Raw genomic sequence first — 20964 nt, 5'->3', positions numbered from 1 at the left:
GTTTCACAATCACAGAAGTTTCAAACTCTTCTATTAAGCTCTCCTCTCTGAAAGTCTGACTGGCTGCTACGGGAAGCTGTCAATTCACCAGGGCTCGTCTTGGACTGAAGCACACACCCGTTATATTCCTCACTCCTTAAAGACCAAAACTGCCAAAGAGAACCATCTCTTAGGAAAACAGTGGGACGTGTCTTTTATGACATCCTTAAAAAACCGTAAAAGCTCCCTGGTGGGCAGTTACCAGGGGTTGCACATGAGTATCTGTAGAGGGCAAAGGCTGCGAGCAGAGTCCCTGTGTCTCTCTACTCACCTGCAAGAAAGCCCAGCAAGAAACAGCCCAGCAGCCCCGGGCAGGCTAGCCATGTGCGGAGGGTGCCCTTGCTCCTGGCCATACCGGCAGTGGTGGCCGGCAGCTTTGCAGGCTGCGAGGAGGGCAGGCAGGCAGCCTCCTCCTCCTCCCTCTCCTCCTCTTCCTGCCCTCAGCCCCAGGGCTGCCCCTGGCTTCTGTGTTTCTCAGCTCTCGTTCCGCCTAACCAGCCTTAATCCCTGGATGACAACGATATGATTTTCTGAGTGCAAGAAAACATTCCCATTTCTGCGTCTCACCCCGCAAGACAGCTTGTGTGTGGCTGTGTGTGTATCTCTGTAACAAATATGCATCTAGACTGTGCACCAAGCAATGCATAAGTACTATTTTGAAGGCTAATTTCTATTAATTATCAGGGCTTTCTGGTTTTGAAAGTTCCTATTTTAGGCTTAATCACAATCAGTATTTGTTCTAGTGGAAGTGTCTAAGAGATGAAACGGAGGAAGGAAAACTTGTTTTCGCTTTACCAAGGAAGCACTGAATTGCTCCCCTTTGTAATCTGTGGAAATTAATCTTTGGCAAGTGATGAATACTAAGAGCAGCTCAGAATACAATTTAGATTAACAAACGGGGACACTTCCAGACTTCAGCCAATTTGCAACTGGGAAAATTTGCAAAATTATTTCCTATATTCTCCAGTCTAGCTTTTTACATTTTGGATTACAAGTTTCTTAGGATCAAGTTTTCCTAGTCTAATTCAGCCAACTCTCATGGGAAAGGACACAAATTCAGACCAGGGAATAGTCAAGATATTTTCATAGAATCATCATGTTCTGTACAAACTTACCCTGACCTTGCACATCATTCCCTGCTGGGGAGTTCCTGCACGGCTACCCGGAAGTTAAGACTGATCTTTCTGGAACTGAGGACCTGGACATCTGAGACTAGTATGTAAATATAAAAAGATCTGGGTGAAGACAGGAAAGCTTTACTGGGAGCCTGGACATGCTCTAAGTTCTTACCACTCACCCCAAAAGAGTTCAAAAAGTAGATACATTTTGTGAAAGAAATGGGAGTGCTCCAAATACCAAAACTTTCTTAAATACACTAGGTTGAGCTGAAATTATTCAGAAAAAGATAAGAAGACTGGTTTATGTCCAAATTACTTCACTAAGGCTTTTCAGAGATTAGAGAAGAATTTCACCACTTGGGTATTCTGCACCAGTCACGGCCACTGTCTCAAGCATACGGCTGGACGTCTTTATTCAAGTGATAAGCACGTCCACTTTTGTGATCTTTTTTTTTCTGTCATTTCCCAACTGCTCAGAAGCCATCACAAATTCTGAACAGCAAGGACTTTTCACACCAACATCTCACATGACATATACAAACCAGATGGAATTCCACCTACAGAATTTTTAAAGAATGAGCATATTGATGCATTATTAGCATTTATATAGCACCACAGGTGTAGGACTGGCATATAATAGACAGTAAAGTGACAGAGGCTTTTGGAGAATACTATCTAAATTAGACCTCACATGATGATAACATCAGTGGAGGAAGAAGGTAAGAATAGCAACGGTGAGAAAGTATGAAATGTATTTATTTCTATGCCTACATCTTTTTAAAGTGATAAGGGCATCAGCAATGCTGAGGTTGAACAATAGCAGCAACCATGTGACTTCTACCACTTGAAGTACAGTCCTAGTTCTCTTAGTTACTAGTTGTGGCATGTTCTTGCATTCCATGGATTGGCCACCAGTGGAGTATATTATCTTACATTTAAATGCAAGATAACATACATGCCTTGAATCACATGCCCACCACAACAAGACAGGGGCAGGAAATAAGATGAAAAAGCTCATGAGGTCAGCTAAAGACAGGGACATCACTTGCTAATTACCCTCGTAGGCAAAACAGACTCAACACAGGGAAAAATAATTTATTGCAAAATAAAATAGACTTGAGTAGTGAGAAACAAAGACAAAAATTAAAACAACATCTTCTCCCACACCACACACCATTTTTCCAGCTTAACTTTCCTTCTCCGCCCCCGACTCCTCAATGCCCTAGAGCTGCCATATACGACACAGAAGGTCCCCTGGGATCAGGCCAGATACCCTAGGATATCTAAAGTGCGCTAGGCACCTAACTTTAAGCACTTGAATGACTCTGTACAGTGTTCAGTTCCTAACAGAAGAGTACCCAGTGCCAGCTGGGGGCTCATGGAGTGTCCTAGACCCCTAGAGAGAGCAGACCAGTACAGGGCAGCATTTAGATCAGGCCTGCCCTGCTCTGGTGTAGCAGCCACAGGTCAGGGGAGACTCCTCACAGCACCCACAGCGCTACCACAGAGCCTGTTTTCAGACGACTGAATCCTGCTCCGTGCAGCCAGGTGTGAGCCAACCGTCCGTAGATGGAGCCAGTGCAGTTCCAGGCACTACAGCTGGGATGGAAACAAGGATTTAGTGCCATTTCTGATGCCTTAGTGCACCCCACCCGGGTATGCATTTCTCCCAGGTCCAGCATTCTGCCAACTTCATGTATGTTCATAGGACATTAGGCTTTCAGGCAGCCCAAGTGGTCAGTGTGTCACACCCCTGAATTGCTCCCCAGCATTTAGACACCACGTTTCTTTGTCTGCACCCTCATGCTGGGCTCCTCCTCCCCCTGCCCCAGCCCTGACAGCAAGGCAGAGGCCAAGGGGAGGTGGGGTGGTCTGGGGGCGATGCGGGGCTGTGATGTGGACGCAGCCCCGGGTGACAGGCTGTCCCCACACAGACAGGGGCAACAGTGAGCTGTCCGTGTCGGCCATTTTCCTCATAGGCCCGAGTTGTCATCTGTCCCTCTGCATCCGAGTAGATCTGAAGAGTGACAGCCCCTTTTCCCTGGGCAGCCGAGGGCTGGGCCTTCCACCCGCCCCTGGCACCCGCCTCGCCCCGGTTCTGTAGCGGCTCTGTCACAGCAGGCAGAACGTGGGCAGGGGCCGTGTCACAGGGGTCGTGACATGGCTGCCCAGGGAGGGAATGAGAAGGGCTGCGCGGTGAGCCAGCCAAGGCTGGGGGCGAGCCGGTGGGGAGCAAAGGCTGAGGTGAGGGGACAGGGAAGAGGGCAGGGAAGTGGACGGCTGGGTCACAGGCCGGGAGGCAGGGGTTGCCTGTGGTGCAACAGTTATGGCTGCTCTGCCTTTGCCTTCTGGGGCCAGAGGCCCCGAAAAGGACATGACCGGACCATGGCGCAGCCCTGTCCTCAGCCACTCAGCCAGAGAGATTTGCAACTTTCTACAAGGACATCAACGTAAGATAAGGAATCAAAATAATGCCTGGCCAGTGCCATTTTTCAGCTACCTGCTGCTGGCAACAGCCCCAGCAGTGCAGTGGCCATGTCACAGTGGGAGCAGGCTGGTGGTGGGGTCGGTGACATGGCCACACCAGGACAGATGTCTCCAGACTGCCAGGGAGACACGGGACTGACAGCCTTGGCCTGAGGCTGGGAGAGCCCTGGGCAGGGCTTGCCCATGGTGACCGAGGGGGCTGCTCCTGTTGTTTGTACATATTGTCCTATTTTTCACAGCCTCAGGCCCAGACAGGGACACAACTAGACCCTGGGGCACTCCTGTCCCCTTCCTCCTCAGCCGCTCAGCCTGAGATTTCTGGCGCTTTCTGCAAAGCCCTTGACCTGAGGACAGGGAAGCACACACAGCCCCAGTCTGCACCCGCCACGGTCTCACAGGCAGCTGGAGGCTCCCCACAGCCATGGATAAGGGGAGCTCTGCAACACCCACCTTTTCTGTCCAAAACTGACCTCAAAATAAATTTTCTGATTTATGAACTCATTGGATGCTTCTTCTGTTTTGTGTGGGGGTTTTTGGGAAACCTTTTGGACCTTTCCTTGTGATCCTTATTTCCTTATGATCTTTATTTCCTTATTATATTTTATATATATATATGTGTATACATATAATGTGCAATATATACACATATATAAACACACATGTATTTATACACATAAAGTGTATCTATGTATAAATAAATATATATTTATACATATTTGTACACTCACATATATATACAGAAATGTCTCTATAGACATCTGCTTATTGTTCTGTATGAGCACTTCCTGACCTAAAGCAAGCAGGGAGCCAGTCAGAGGGTGCTCTGGGATCATGTGGGTATGACGGTTTCAAAACATACCACATACTGACTGGTCAATCACAGAGCTGTACGGGAACACAAGGAGTGTGAGCCAAGAGTCACGTCCTTAAGTCAGTCCGACGAGGAAGGACATCGAGGGCATTCTGTTACATGGGCTCCACACAGACCTTGCTACAAGGTCATTTGCTGTCAAGGGCACAACTAGGATGGATGGTTTGTGCTCGATCTCTGGTAGTTTTAATCTGAGGCCACCAAAGGAAAACTTTTTGCAATCTTATCTGTTTTGACTCAGAATACCTCCGTTATCCACAAAATCACTTATAGATTCATATGCTGATGCATATGGCAGCTATTCTGAATTTCTTGATTGAAATACTATCACACATTGCATCAAATCCAGGGCAGACTTTTGCTGGAGATTTTTTCCAATCTTCCATCATATAGACTAAAAAAACCCCTCAAATTCTCAGAAATTTATAAATCTAAGTCAATGTCAATAATGCAATACTGACATCTTCTTAATATCTTAGTAAATTCTCAAAATCACAGTAGCATCTCAGTTTTACCAAAGTCTTTAAGCTAATTTTTGTGATTCAGGTGTGTCTGGGTAGAGTAAGTTGTCGGATCTGGCATAGCATGTTTTTAATTCCTATGTAAAGCAATTATCTTATGTGCTGCCTTTCTGTGACTCTTTCTATTAATATTTGAATCAACAAAATTGTTAATTACATAATAAGATGCCATTAAGGTACACAATTAGAACACTGTCTAGACGAGACTCTGAGTCTTAAACTCACAGGCAATTGAACAGCTATGCTGATTTCTTCTCCTCCTGTTTTGATTTTTTTGAGCCAGACCTGTCCCAGAAATGTCAATGGATATAAAGGAAATGGATAAAACTCATGTTTTGCAAAGTCAAATGTGACATTCTCATGTTAATCAGGAGGTGTTGAGAAAAGATATTGGTTTACAATAGGAAGAGTATTATAAAAAGATCTGTCACGATAAATGTTAGTCCTGGTGCAACACATATCATCTGATGGCTCAGATATATCAGAGCAAGAGTGGAAGCTTCATATAAATGGCAGGCAAATTCGTTACTCAGAAAAGCCCTGCAGTTAAAACATTTCCCTCAGAAAGTTAAGTCACTGTAAAAAATCCTCATTCTGACCAGGTTGAGGTGCTCTAGTTAGTGGCTAATCTGGGCTGATCTTTTATCTCCTAAACTCCTTCAGGGCTTGTAAACGAGTGAAATATTCACTAGGAAAGAAAGTGACAGTCTTCATAAACCAGTGCTGCAAACTTATCCAGTTACATTTAAATCTCTGCTCTCCAACAGGCATAGAAAAGTAATGCACTTCACATATGTATTGCTTGAACAGATCACCAAACAACCATGCGATCAACTGTTTTCAAGAAAGTTGTTCTCTTTCTCACAAATTATTGTACTCCTACTCCAGTGTTGAATAAAACCACATTCTAAACCCTCTTATTTTCATAAATCAGAATTTTTGGGCTCTTTCCAGCCCTAAATTCTTGAAATGTTTGTCCTTTCTCCCAGCTCAGCAAGGGATTATTTACTGATTTTTCCATGGAGCTGCTGGAGCAGGTCCAGAAGAGGGCCACAAAGATGATTGGAGGGGTGGAACACCTCTCCTATGAAGACAGGCTGAAAGAGTTGGGGTTGTTCAGCCTGGAGAAGAGAAGGCTCCAGAGGGACATTATAGCAGCCTTCCAGTACTTAAGGGGGCTTGTAAGAAAGATGGGGACAGATTTTTTAGTAGGGCCTGTTGTGATAGGACAAGGGGTAATGTTTTTAAATTTAAAGAGGGTAGATTTAGACTTAGCTACAAGTAAGAAATTTTATATAATGAGTGGTGAAACACTGTCACAAGCTGTCCAGAGGGGTGGTAGATGCCCCATCCCTGGAAACACCCAAGGTCAGGTTGGACAGGGCTCTGCACAACCTGATCTAGCTAAAGATGACCCTGCTCATTGCAGGAGGTGCCTTCCAACCCAAACTATTTTATTCTATAAATCAGCTTGGTATGCTGTGGAGGCCAGTGTAAGGAGTGACATTACCACACAAGAATTTTTGCTGTCCCTCTTGGATAATACCTGTTTTATATTGAAATTGCTTGCTGATACATTGCAAAAGCATCACTGAGTTATCTTATCTATGTACTTCCTGGGAAGATGAGAAATACAGCATATAAATGCTAAATAAACACCATTCACCCAGGTGAAACAGAAGTTTTGGCTTGATAACAGAATTTATAGATTCTGCTTCCTTCCCTTTTGGAAGAGGGAACAAGGTGCAGCAATCCAGATACTTCTTAAAGAATGTGGTGAGGGAGCAGAGAGCAGCTAGAACTAAGCTTTCCAAATGAAGGGAGGGGGAATAAAGCTCCATCCTCCTATACCAGCTTCCATTTTCCTCAGTGCCTGGGAGGGAAGGGGGCATTCTCTTTATCATTGTTTTACTGCTCCTTTCTTTTCCCCTTCTTCTTCTTTCTGTTACCTCCTATACGTTCTCCTCTTTGCAGTACTACCAGTTCCAACATAGGCAGCATAAGGAATGCAGTTATCTATCCTGCGTGTTCACCGTTTCCTGAGTCTTGGGACACGGCCTAAATAACCCACTATACGCACTACTAAATCACAAAGCCGAAGTTGTAGTATCATGTCTTACAAACGCTTCTCAGAATAACTGGAGCCAGAGAAAAATGAGTCTGCTACGGTGAGATCTGAAGTACAGCATGCCTGGAATGCAAAGTCACATCTGTGAAGAGGTGGAAGAAGCTGCTCCAAATCAAACCTCATCTCACTCTGTTACTGAGCATCTCGCTTAGCAGCCGAGGAGAGTGCTCAGAGCTGTTAAGATGATCAGTATCCTATAAGACTCATCTCTCTCTGAGTCACCTCCTGACCAAATCAAAACCCCATCCATCAGCCATTCTTTTACATGAGTCTTTTCCTGCTAGAGCTAAGATATTACCAGTGTGAGATACTGAGAAGACTGCTTCTCTGATAAACAGAAAATTCCCACTTTAGTCTAAGTTTAATCAAAGTTAAGAGATAAAACTGATCCTAATAAGTCACAAAAATTATGCAAAACACACTGCAAAAAAGATTGCTAGGAAAAGGGACTTCTTTTCTTAGACCAGTGACAAATCTGTAGAAAAGGTCCAAAACACAGACAAATTCTGAACACACAGTACTTCTTTTAATTAATATAACTTTCTAAAATAGCAAGAAAGCTATCAGCTACTGCATAGGCCTTATATTGAGCTCAGGAGTGGTGAGAATTACTCATGTTGAGAGTGAAAATGAGAATGAGGTTCAGCTGATACCTACAACTTGCAGATACCTACATATATTCTACTTAGTTAAAAAAAAAAAAAATCCCTAGTAAACTAGAAAAGCTCCAAAAATGACAAGGATACACATGCCAAATGCAAAACTAGCATGCATTGGTGTGTTGAATGCATAATTAGGCTATGCAGCCAATTAGCAAAACCAGTCACAGTACCTAAAAATACATAATACATGGAACAAATGCCAGGGCTTGTAAACGGTAGGTTGTAGCTGCTCAGCCACTGGGCTCCAAAGGTTAATATCTGCAGCAAGAAAGATATGCTCCTGTCGTGCTGCTTGACCTGCTGTTTGACTAGAAGTTGAACATGTGGCTTGAGAGATCAAAGGGCCCTGGCTTGTGGGAAAAGCAGCTCTTGCAGGAAAAACGGCAACAGGGGAATGCTCAACCGCAATTCCAAATCTGTAGTTTCCTTCTGACTCTGCCAGTTGTACAGTCCCCCAGAACTCTCTCACGGCCTCTGCAGTCTGTCTGACTATGAGATTAAAAGGGTAGCAGGTTTGAATGCTTTGAGTCAGAGTCTGTTATCTTGAACTTCAGGAGTCCATTATCAGATTCAAGCTAAAATAAAGTTTACATTGCTGGCAGCTGACAAGTTCAGCTTGCAAACGTTGACCCTTTCTTCTACAAGAGGAATGTACCCAGTGAGGCAGAGAGGGTAAAGGACTGTGCATTGAACATAAACCAAATGACATCTTCCAGCACGTACAAGAAGTTTCTCTAGAAGACAGAGCCACCTTTTCAGTGGTGCATGACAGGAGGACGAGGAACAACAGTCATAAACTGAAACAACAAGAAGTTCGTCTGGATACAAGGAGAAGCTTTTCCATCATGAGGGCAGTGAGGCACTGGAATATGTTGCACAGAGATGTCATGCAGTCTCCATCCTTGGAGATTTTCAAAACTGGACTCAAAACTCTGTGCAACCTGGTCTGACCTTGGAGTTCACCCTGCTTTGAGCAGGAGTTTGGACTAAAGACCTCGTGAGTTCTCTTCTAACCCTATGATCCTACAATTGTGTGATAATCTTCCATGCATTACAATCCCCTGCCCTGGGGAGCAGCTGTTCATCAAGTGAAAGAATACAATTTACTCTGACTCCCGCTCTGAGAGTTGGCTGCTCTGCCTCCACCACGGTATTACCTGTAGCCCAACATTTCAAACTGCTCATACAAGCAGAGATGAGCACAGGTCTCATCTCAAAGATGTTGACTACCAGTGATTGCTCTGTCTCAGCTAAACCAACACTTGAAGCAAGATCAGTGTCAACAGCATTTTAATTTAGAAATTATGCTGTCAGGCCAACAGACTTTCCAGAGAAAGTAACATTGCTGGTTTCATGAAAGCAAGGATTCATTTGAATACCAGCATAGTTTCTGCCTTTTCCATACGTGGTTATGCTTTCATTTCATTTGATTTACTCTTAGAGCATAGGATGGTCATTGTATGGAGCTCTTTGGAAAATTTTGACAGCACCCAATTTGTGATCATATGATAGGAGGTATTTTCTTCAAAAAATAGCATTGCTTTTTCATTTAACCTTCAGATTCTTTAGTGTAATTGCTCAAATTGGAAAGAGTGGTCTCAGCAATGCCACAATGCCAGCTAAGTTCCCTCCTCTCCTTACTAAATACTTCTAAAGCTCTTGCCTTGTAATTAAGTCATCTGCTGCTGTCAATGACTCGTTGAGTTTGCCTGCAGTAACTGTAAAAGCCAAATGATTGTTTGCAAGGAGCGGTCTGGAATTAGCATGTTAGTCATCCCAAGTATTAATTACAGCATATTTACAAAATAAAAGAACTGAAAGTTGATTATAGTAAACAGCTCTGCCAGTGGCCATCTCTAGCTGAAAACATCTGTAGCTACATGAAAAACTGGCTCATGTTAGATGATCAAAAACATGTGAATTCAGAACAATTGATTTTGTTTTTCATTCCTGTTAACAACTGAATTTTTTTTTTTTTTTTTTTTTACTTAATTCAAGAGTCTGTTGGCCAGTCACTATGGAATAATATCAAAGCTTAAGAGCCAAAAGAGCTAGTCTGGACAACAGCACTTGTCAGTGTTAAGAGTGAATTTCAGCTCACTGTAAAAGCCTAGAATAAAGAAGACTTTTATATGTTGCTTGAAGTTTCACTTCACTGAAGGAGAATTAGCGCACAAACCTTATCTTGACTTCTTGTATAGGAAAGGATTTCACACTCAGGGCTTGAGATAGCTAACTGCTATGCCCCTTAAACACCCTGGCAGATCTAACAAAAACCACAGATGCTTAAAAAGTAGTTATTCCTGTATCTGGTGTCTCACTGTCCTTAGTAGACTGCTTCGTAGCCTACATCTCCCTGCCCACATGTCTGGTTCAGACAATGTTTTGAGCTCTAAGACTCAGTGAACTGGAGTTATTTCTCAGCGCAGTTACAAAGTTCGCAAGAACATATTAATAGTGGCTTTAATGCATACTATTTATTTAACCACTGTTCCCCGCTTGTCTGGTACGAACTGGTTGTCTTCATTCACTGACATATGCCAGTTGGCCTGATTTTGTTCATAAATGTCAAATGTGATCCTTGCTTCTTTGTATCATCCTGGTAAATGAGTCATGCAAAATGATATTTCTCAGTGCATACACAACTGTTCTTTCATTTTTTGCTTTTTGTTTAGAAGTCATAATCCTAGTGACACACATAGGAAATGGACAGTTGCTTATGCTTCCATGCAAATATTTTACCATATGGCTTGGACAGCTGACTACACATCACATAGCTTCAGTAATTAGCTACACAGGCTTTGCCCTGTGCTGTCCAGTAATGACACTAGCTATTTCTGCCTAGAATAGACCTTGAGGAACTGAAGGTTGCAGTGGCTGTATCTGGACTCCATAGAAGACTGACAATAAGAAATTATTTAGGGAGAAGAATGTTATTCTCAGAATTTCCATAGAAGTTCTTGAAGACCAAAAATCATCTTTATTTTAAATTTTAAAACTGACCAAGAACTTCACAACGAGACATAATGTTTGTAAATGCTAGATGCTGCCATGTCTAAGTTAGGGCTTGTAGAACTAGACACCTGTGCTTCCTTCCTCACAGAAACAAACGCGTCTGAGGTATACACTTACGAGCACAGACAGCTTACTATGGAATACATATCATGCTTACCACTCACTGTCTCTCTTCCCCTCTCCCAGCAAGTCCCAGATAAAAATACAAAGATGTCTTAGCAGCTCTTGAAGAAGCTGTTGAACAGGCACAAGTTGTAGCCCAGTATATTCAGGAAAAACAATGCTGGTTTGTTGTAGTAGTTTTGTAAATTGTGGTGGTTTTCTGTAGTGGGACCAGTAACATCCAGGATGATGCTGGATAAGCTAAGGATAAGATCATAGCTGCGGTCTCAAGAGAAGTCAGCACCAGGTATTAGGCTTCTCAGAATGGAGATCAGAAAAGCTTTGTGCTGACAAGTAAGTGAGGAAACACACCCTCTGAGAGCATGGACCATAGTGTCTTTGACCTCAAATCCCTTTAGTAAATGTCTGGGTTAGGGTTTGAGGAAAGAGCTGGACTGAGTCCATCTGAGGATCTTCTCTCAAAAAATTAAGCAAAGCTCCATTTGCTTTTAAAATTCAGTCACTACACATTGTGGATTGCGTTGAACAAAGATGAGCCAAAAAGCAGACCCAAATCTGGGAGAAAGCACTGGACAGTTTGAATCCCACCTTGCCAAAACATCACCACAGTGTTTACAACAAGACTTATGTGTGCTTCCTGTCTCCGGACCCGTTAGCCTTGAATTTTTTGTGCGCAGTGGAATGGAGTCAGTAGGAGAGAGAGAACTTCTGTCCCATATCCTTTCCCTGCAGCGGTTAGGGGACAGCCCATAGGTTGGTGGTTTTTTTTTTTAATGGATGCTGCTGTAGTTTAAGAGTATAACTATCACTGTATTTTGTGAGGTCCTGCATCCTGATGTTGTATATTATCTGCTAGCTATTGCCAAAAAGGGACTTGATTAAACTTAAATCAAATAATGCTATGGCTAGGCCAGAGATTAAAAAATTATGTCTTCTAGACTGAGAGAAAAAGTTGCTGAGGAAGCTTACAGTTCATTTAGGGAAAGATCTCCACAATTTTGGAGTCTGGTGCTTCAGTTCATCCTCCTTAGCAACAGACAAATACTCTTTTCTTATCCACCTGGTCAACAGAAGCTGCTTAATGCTGACCCCCTCTGCATGGTGGATTTGTTATCATTCCCTTGCTTGCTTCAGACAAAATCCTCTAGGTTAACCTAACTGATGATCTAAACTAACCTGGCTAAGGATTGTTCTCTTTTGCCAGAGAAGTCTCCTTCTCTGAAGACATTCAAAACGTGCCTGGGGGCAGACTTGTGCAACCTGCTTTAACAGGGGGGTTGGACTAGATGATCTCCAGAGGTCCCTTCCAACCCCTGCCATTCTGTAGATCTGTGATTATGTGATTCTGTGATTATAGACCACTGTAATGAATTCTCCATTGGCAAAAGAAGCAGTGGAGCAGCCAGCAGTGACAAAACAGAGACAGCACTGTCTCCCATCAGCACAACTAGATTCAGGGGAAGACATGTCTTCATGCTTTTACTCCAATCTTTTTCATAAAAATGTGAAAACAACTGGGCAATAACTGTGGGTGTAAGAGCATTTCCCATTATCTAGTAAACTGGATTATTTTATGAGAAAGACCAACAGTTAAGTAAAATAATGACTTACAGTAACTTGCCTAAAGGGTTTTAATGTGAAGAGTAGAAATATTTATGAATAAATGAGGTCTTATGGAAAATAAAAAAATCTACCATGACACTGAAAACCATCAGAACATGGGACAGTCTTCTAAGACATGGTTGAGTCCTCAGCAAAAATAGCAGATTGAAGTACACAAAATACTTGCTGTGCAAAAGGTTAGTAATCCTCCAGTGGCAGAGTGTCAGATGAAGGGACCTGATTTTCTGAGTCTCCTCTGTCTATCTTGGTTGTCCTACTGTAAGCTGCACACCAACATCAGAAATACAGACTCTACAAAGATGGCAATATTTTGGTATCCTTTCAAACTAAGGACATGATGAATTTTCTTTGCTTCTAATTGTCTTCATACAAAAAAATAGCTTGATATGGACAAGGCATGGCAGGGGTAGATCTTGGATAACAAAATAAAAGTAGGTCTTCATCTCAAAAGACATGTTTTGTGAGATGATTATACATCTGACAAGACTTATGCCTTGTTTTTACTCCCGTGACTAGAAGGCTTCTTGCTTAATTTTATTTGCAAACAGCTGCAAGACTCAGCATGTGAAGAGAAGAACATCCTGGATGAGTATTCTGGGCTAGCAGCCCAAAACTTGTTATGATCATTATACATGCCTCACACGGTATGTGACAGTTTTCCCATCTTCATATGCGATTATTTGTGTAAAAGGAGAGCTGAAAGGGCTATCTTGGAGTATAATTTTGCAACTCCAAGGTAAATAACAAAAAGTCAACAACAAAATTAGAAACTGATAGAAACATGAACAGACTTCTGGTTTCCTAATGCACTATGGGTAGTGCTATAATAATCAAGCCAGCAAAATTCAAAGCTCTGAAAACAAATCCAGTGGTTAGCAATTCTTAAAATATGCAGCTGAAGGAAAACATGAAATTCTTCACTCTCACTTCAGAAGTTATCTAAAGCCTAGCTCTCCAAATCCTATTATCGAGTCTTTTTACCTTGTTAATGTTGTTAAATGCATTCCACTTGGGTATATTATTTGCAAAGAACAAGATTTTTTTGATTTTGTGGTCTCTGTAATAATCCTCCTAGTATTTTTAAATGCTCCATTTTTAAGGCTTCTGCAAGCTGTCATATGTAGACTTTGTTGATGATTATGTTGTTGATAGTTATGCTACTTCTTTCAGGGTTTCTGCTGCTGCCTGTACAGTGAAGGCTGCAATGGAAATCTGCCTCTTAACCTCTTCCCAGGCTTCATGTTGATCAGCTTTGTTTTTAATGTCAAACATGGCATCATAGATCCCTGGGAATGATTCTCCTGCGTACTTGTTATGGCTGCTTGGAGCAAAGATAACATGTCTGTAGGGAAGTTGAGGGAAAAAAATAACAATATTCTGCATTAGGAAAACAAAACATATTATTTTCTGAATAAAACTAATCTGTTTCTATATCATGTGTTAAATTCTTGACGCTGAAGATGAAAATAAATACGATTATTGCCGCAATTTATGAAGCAAGAAAATTACATAAACTACACTATTCCATGTGAATTCCAGAGCTTTGTAGCTAGGAAGACTTGAGATAAAGTTGACTAAAGTATGTTCCTTTCCCTCATTTTAGATGAAATGGAAAGATAAAAAAAAAAAGCCAGCTTCTTTTCTCAGCTATACACAATCTCCAACAGACATAGGCATGCTTTGAGGTAGGAGGGCTGATGCTTTAACAAGAGACTGTTCTCAACAGGTTTTTAATCAGAAGATATGAGAGGTACAATGACCGTAGATCTTAATTTCTCCTTCTACAACTACTTTTTAGTGCAACATTTTAGTGTACTGTAGATTCAGTAGATTACTGTACTGAATTATGCAGACTGGTTTTCTATCAAAATGCTAGACTTGCCTTGACTATTCTGCCTCTCAAACAAGATTTACATCTTGAACTAGATGAGGGAACTACTGAATTCATTTCACTGCTGTTGAAGTACTGCCCTCCACACTGTATTTGCTAGCATGACTCTTCTGCTATAATTGATCAAATTGTAGATATTTCAATTATACCCTATTTCACTTTCAAATCATAACTCCCTAAAGATCCTTTACCACTGATATTACTTGAACTGAATCAAAGGCCAGTATTTTAGATGTTTAGAAGCCCACAGAAATCAATGGAAATGCATTTACTGATCCAAATAGACTTCCAACAAGACTTTTCCTCATTCTGTATAGCGTATCTCACTGAAGCTTTCCCTAATGTTGTTTTCCCTTTTCAAGCTTATTTGTCCTGTTTAATCTACTTTTAACATGTTTAATAAAATCATTACAATTCCATTTACAGAAGTGTAAATCATAAAGAAATTCTCATCGGGTACTCCAGGCAGAAAGCGAAAAATAAGCCTTTCTTACCTATAGAATGGCCTGCCAGGTAATCCAAGGGGATCGATGAAAGCCCTTTCTAGAAACATGAGCTGATCATTTACTGATCTGACAGCAAGTAGGCTAAAAAGAAAGCAGAGGAATATGTTAGCCACAGAGTGTTCGGCCCACTCTCATCCTGTGCCCCAATGTATACAGTTCCGGATTTATGGACAGCAGATCCAACCTAAAGTGTAGCCAACAAGACAGTCCATGTCAGCTAATCTGCACAACAGAATTATGCTGATCTGTACTGTCAGACAGCCTGCTTAATAACCTGAAAGTTTCTTAAAGCTCTTTTTTTCAAGGCCAAGGAATAGTGTCAAAGAAGGCAGAGACTTTCAGGTATTTTCTCCCATGTTGCATCTTATTCCCTTATCTCCTCTTCATTAAGACTCTTAGGCAGACCACTCTCTTCTTTTGTATGACAGTTTTTTAAAGACCCTATTTTCCACAAAGCCAGCTAGCTGCAAATTAATTCAATAAAATCACATTTATTTTTCTGTAAAACCACAACATCTGAGAAACAGGAAACTTGTGATGTTAGAATCATCTTTTGAATCATCTAAGAATTGTGTTTTTTTCTGACGGCAGATTGTAAATTCCCTAGAGCAGAGACCATCTGTGTCTGTGTGCTTTGAACAGCTCTGAGCATACTACTGATGCTTAACAAATAAAAGAACTGTGAAGAAGATTATACTGAATATATGTGGGTTTGGTACTTTACATCAAAAGTAACTTATTGTACAGCTTCAAAGGCATTCACTGATAAAAAAATGGTAAAATTTATATCACAGTAAGCCTGGAGTAACTCTATACCATCAATGAATTTGTTTCAAATTTACATTGGTGTAAATGGAAATTGAAATTGGTTGATTGAATTAATAATTAGATTTAGGCCATCCATCAATAAAACCATTTTGAAAATGTCACATATATGTCTAAGTCATAAATGTTACTTTTTACATAAGAAATTATTATTAACTCATTTATCTTGAAAGTTTTTGCCGTTAAAAAGATGGCTTTTATTCTCACTTCATCTTCCATAAGGGTAAGCATATGGCTAAATGAGATTCTTCCCAAGAAATGTTAACATACACATATGTATATATAAAAGGAGGTTTGGTTTCTCATTCTGGGCATGGCCTACAAAGAATAAATTAAGAATTAAGTCAAGTGCAAATTAGGCCTTTTGGCATAGGTAGTGTACAGAATTTTCTGAAAGCTCGTCAAAAAGCTTGCCACAGCTACAATCATGGTACGGCTATTTATTTGTTTTTTCATTAAGTGGTACCAGTATCTCGAAAACAAGAACGCTGGCAAAGAAGGACCATTAGTCAACATTTGTTCTTTAATGATAATCCAGTAACAAAATCTTAGGATATGTCTCCACTTGGAGGGAGTTACACACCTGAGCTGGCTCTGCTCATGCTAACCAGCATTCTAGTCACCTCCATGTGTCATCCTGGCACTGTTCCTCAACTAAAACCCATCAAGAATTGACATTAATTAGCTTGGACACTTTTTGAAGCTAACATGGCTAGATTCCCAGACTTTCCAGTGTCTCTGATGTCCACTAATTCAACATTTCTACACTTTGTTTCCTAGAGTAACCAGACCCTTAAAGACAAGAGTCCATGAAGACTTACAATGAAACAAATGACTGAGAGTCATTTGTCACCAAGGTTATTCAGGGGACTAAACGCAAGTGAAGGCTATGCCCTCTCAGCCCAGAGGAGTATTTGACTGGAAGAAAAAAAAGAGTTAAACTTACTTATTGACATCTATTTGTTGCAGTCTTTCATGAAACCTAGCAGCAACTTCTGTAAAATTCTTCACAGCTGAAAAGAGAGCATCTGGAGGGAGCAGGAAGGAAGTTATTTAACTTCAAATTCTGAAGGAATCAGTTAACAAATCAAATTCTTCAAATTAAAGCTTTCTCTTTCACTGGGATCATGATCTGTTAATTCTCATGGAATGAAAATTAGATGACCCCATATGCCTACATTAAAAACCATGTAATTCTGTGTGAAAACTTGCCTTTTCCCACAATAGAAACAATAGACAATAGAAATCAGTATTTTTGTGAATACTGCTTATTGTTTGCTACTTGAATAATCTACAGAAATACCACAAACTAAAGCATGGATTGCCAGAACTAGACTGCTCAGGTAGATCTGGGATTTTATAAATCCTGACAACCTGTCTTCTACTGGTATGCCCCTCCACACATACAGAGTTTTGAGAAAGACCAACAGTATACGTGTGTGTATGTGCACGTGCGCACACACCCCGACATTGGTCATTACCAGGCAAGTCCTAAACTGAACGGCATATAACATTGCCAATAAAACAGAGGCTTCTCAGGCAGGAGGCATACTGTGAATCCCTATAACATGAAATAATATTGTGACATAGGGATGAACCATTCCTGCCTCACCAAGCCCTGAGGCAAACCTCTCATGGTGGTTGCACTTGCCATTATGAATTGAAACAAGAGAATTTTTGACTGGATATAAGGAGAATCTTTTTACCCTGACAACAGTCAAGCACCGTGGTCCAGAGAAGTTCTGCAGTCTCTGTCCTTGGAGGTTTTCAAGTCCAGATGGTATAAACCTCTGAGCAACCTGGTCTGACCTCAGAGCTGAACCTGCCTTGGGCAGGATGACCTAGAGACCTCCTGAGGTTCCTTCTAACCTGAATTATCCTATTATCAGTGTTGGGACAGAGAATTATCCAACACCATTAGCTACAAAGCAGTGTGATTTTTTTTTTTAGGAACCAAGACAAAGATATCTTGTTGCTAACATCAGTGAACCATGCACAGGTCAAGGAACAGGCAACTGTAAGTGTTAGCTCTACTTGGCAGTGGCACAGTCTCTACACAGGCATATTAGTGACAAAATACTCAAATTTCAAATTATTGGAGGATGTGGCTCTTGTTTTCTCTACTATGCATACAGCACAAGGTAAATATCAGGTCATGAGTAAGACATACATTAAGTTAAGGCACCACTAGCATTAACAGAGGAGGAGTATGATGAAGGACTGTACGTACCAAAGGATACACTGTATGTTGCCAGTTCCTCTTCATGATTCCTTGACAAATTATAGATGATGTGAGCATAGTTGCTCACAGCTGATGCATAATCTCTACAGTCGAAAGGAAGCACAATGGAGTTGGCCAATTCAAACACCAGCCCTCCCCGTACCTGAGCTACTGTCAGATGATTCTTGAAAGCGGGATCATAAAACCTCTCCACAATTTCATAGGTTTCATAGACACTGTGGTAAACTGGATAGCTGCTATATTTTTCTACATTCTGAAACAAACCCAAACAAAATCATTATTCAGCTTCGCTTGAAAACCTTTGTTGTGGGACTGGGATTCAAGACACTGTAAAGTTGAGCGTGCAGGTCACACTACTCTTATGTAGCCACTACAGACAGTCAAATGTAGGAAGAGGTGCTCAGTCACGGCTCTCTTAGACATTGACCTATGTGGGGGATCTCAGCTGGACTGAGGCATCTGAACAGGATGACTTTGACCTTGAGAGGACTCCAGTCTGCCCGTGAGAGAACAGACAGAAGCAAGAAGAGCTGCAGCTGCAAGATAAGCAAGTCCTGAGAAAGTGTCGACTACAAGACAAGGTGTACATGTCCTTTTGGCAGAATGCATGATCACGTGTACGGAAATAAAACAGTATATAAGAAGCAGCTGAATGTTCAACAAATGGCTTTTGCTCAAAATCATATTGGTTGAAGGCAGAGTCCGTCCTTGCACGACCACAGACCTATGATGAGATTAATGGTCATTTGGAGACACCTCTCTCCACTGACAATGTACAGAGCCTAAAGAAGGTAGCTAAGAACAGACACATAACTTGCATTTGGTTAAATGAAGGTGAGATTGTTCTTCTCTTTGCTTGGATCTCAACAGTCATTTCTGTTTGTGCTGTTGGATATGCCTATTCAGAGGAAATGACCACATTGAATAGATTGCTCCTTGAACATTTCTCAATTTGTCTCATCTCACAATATGCTCCAGAGTCAAACCCGTATTTTCCATAAAACATGAACCATTTTGAATTTAAAGCTTCATAAGTTACTATAAATAATTCAAAAGCCATCATACGCCACTCATAAGCCTTCATCAACCACAGATAATTTTGAGTGCATCCATTTACCCTGAGCAAAGGTCCTTTTGTCCGACTGACACTAAGTCAATCGTTCTTATTTATTAAATTTTGTGTTGTAGCAGCACATAGAGTTCTAGTACTGAACTGGGACTCCACTCTGACACACTGAACTGAACCACCCCAATGAGCCGGCAGTCTATATGGCTCAATTACAGGTAATATTATTCAGGTAGTTACAGGGGAGACAAAATTACAAAGACAAAGACTTACCCAATTTTTACTGTAACGTGCTCTGCCTGAAGCAATGCCAAGACGTTGAAAAAAGACTTCAAAGTCATTGCCAGAACCCAGTTTATTTATTCTTTTAACAAGAAAGAGGAAAATGCCTTGAGTGACAATACTTAAAGCATAATTTTAGTTTACTTCCAAGTACTGTGGCAATTATTTATTCTACAGTTTCAGTCACTACACAGTCTTTCTCTAGTATGCACTTTCTGTCAACATACCATGAATTGCCTGTGACCCCTATATTACAAGCACTTCATCAACTGCATTCTCGGAGAAGCAGAGTCGTCATTGTCAGGGTCAGAGAAATCAGACTCTCAAGAGAAGAATTTAACTCACTGTCTTTAATCATTGAGAGGACCCAATGACCTTTCCCCTGCTGAACTTCCACTATCCCAAGCCCTCAGCTCAGAGAAATCACCACAGTACCAGCAAGGCTCCATGGAATAGAATCAGTCTTTGAGATTCTAGAGAGAAATCCAGGCAAATTTGAAGGACAGAGTTCTAAAATCCTGCCTGGTGTGCTTCCCAGCCACCCAAACTCAGAGGCCTTCCACGAGACTAGAAGCTAGTGCAAGGGCAAGCTGCTGTGTTAGCATCCTGTTAGCAGCCTGCCGCTGGCTTGTGCATACTACCTGTATTTGTCTAAATCTTTGTAAACTACATGAACACTTTTACTTTTCATATATAAAGCCTTCTGTCCATGCTACAAAGGCAAGCTCTTAAAACTGCTGTACAGTAGTATATCAGCTGCAATCTATAAAACTCTGAAATTTAACCAGCTGAGAATCACACCATTTCTTTTAGGTGCTCAGCCTTTCAAGTGGATATTCTTTAAAACCCACACTCTACAAGTTATAATAACTTTTGGTATATCATTTATTTTCTTTCGTCACTGACCTGGGGACCTCTTTATATTCTGTTGATGGATTTTTTTTATACCAGCTCTCATAAAGAGATTTTCCTTCAAACCCCTCATCAGGACTTGGTATCTAGAAAAAAAGTATATTGTGAAAAAAGGCAAAGGGTACAATTTTAAATGTTATCAAGCAACAAATCTACAACCCTACGCCCTATGCCTATGGCTTAAGGCAATAAATAAGTCGTCTCAAGGCCCTCAACCTTTCTGCATTTCTATTTTAACATTTCAAATGCATAGCATTTTCCAAAGGAATGGTTTATTTGCTAAAAATAGATAATTTTAGATGGAAGAAAACACAGGGAAAGAAAAACATTTCAATTCAGTATTTACATTCTGAAATTTCTTTATAAGATTTTCAGCCATTTAATTTAAATATTCAACATAAAAATCCCCCACAAAACCAGAATGTTTTGTTTCTCTTTGGCAGGGAATTTCAATTTTGTCTTTGTTTAATTCAAAACTCTTTCTGCCTTTTTAGTTCACAAAAATCATTTCCAGGGATGCAGCAGTAACCTTAGAAGGGCAAAGTGTACGGTAGTTGGTGTTAATGTCATCATAGCTGCTATAGAGGCACACAAATCGTGACCATACTAAAGTTCATTCTTATCACTTTGACTGTTTTCCAGATTGCTGAGCA

At 41.1% G+C, this 20964-nt stretch overlaps 2 protein-coding genes across 4 annotated transcripts in view; both read right to left on the bottom strand.

Moving 5' to 3' along the window:
• The window catches only part of LOC104345173 (N-acetylated-alpha-linked acidic dipeptidase 2), a 31811-nt gene extending 31341 nt beyond the window's left edge, over positions 1-470 (bottom strand). The window contains exon 1 of the mRNA XM_009949525.2: positions 311-470. Coding sequence (XP_009947827.2) covers positions 311-392 — 82 coding nt within the window. The 5' untranslated portion in view covers positions 393-470. The remainder of the gene's footprint in view (positions 1-310) is intronic.
• A 13269-nt stretch (positions 471-13739) lies between these two features.
• LOC104346970 (glutamate carboxypeptidase 2) overlaps positions 13740-20964 on the bottom strand; it is a 28832-nt gene continuing 21607 nt past the window's right edge. The window contains exons 14-19 of one of the 3 annotated variants that reach the window (XM_086481714.1): positions 20306-20397; positions 19391-19481; positions 18040-18304; positions 16756-16837; positions 14973-15065; positions 13740-13929 (exon numbers count right to left, since the gene is read on the bottom strand). In XM_086481714.1, the coding sequence (XP_086337840.1) occupies positions 13740-13929; positions 14973-15065; positions 16756-16837; positions 18040-18304; positions 19391-19481; positions 20306-20397 (813 nt within the window). The remainder of the gene's footprint in view (positions 13930-14972; positions 15066-16755; positions 16838-18039; positions 18305-19390; positions 19482-20305; positions 20398-20964) is intronic. The other 2 variants (XM_086481715.1, XM_086481716.1) reach the window with 2 other exon arrangements.

Source organism: Leptosomus discolor, chromosome 1 (assembly GCF_034619465.1).
Source record: "Leptosomus discolor isolate bLepDis1 chromosome 1, bLepDis1.hap2, whole genome shotgun sequence".
Classification (NCBI taxonomy): Eukaryota; Metazoa; Chordata; class Aves; order Leptosomiformes; family Leptosomidae; genus Leptosomus; species Leptosomus discolor.
The sequence above is the reverse complement of the archived record's forward strand: the minus strand, read 5'-3'. Positions and strand labels throughout refer to the sequence as shown.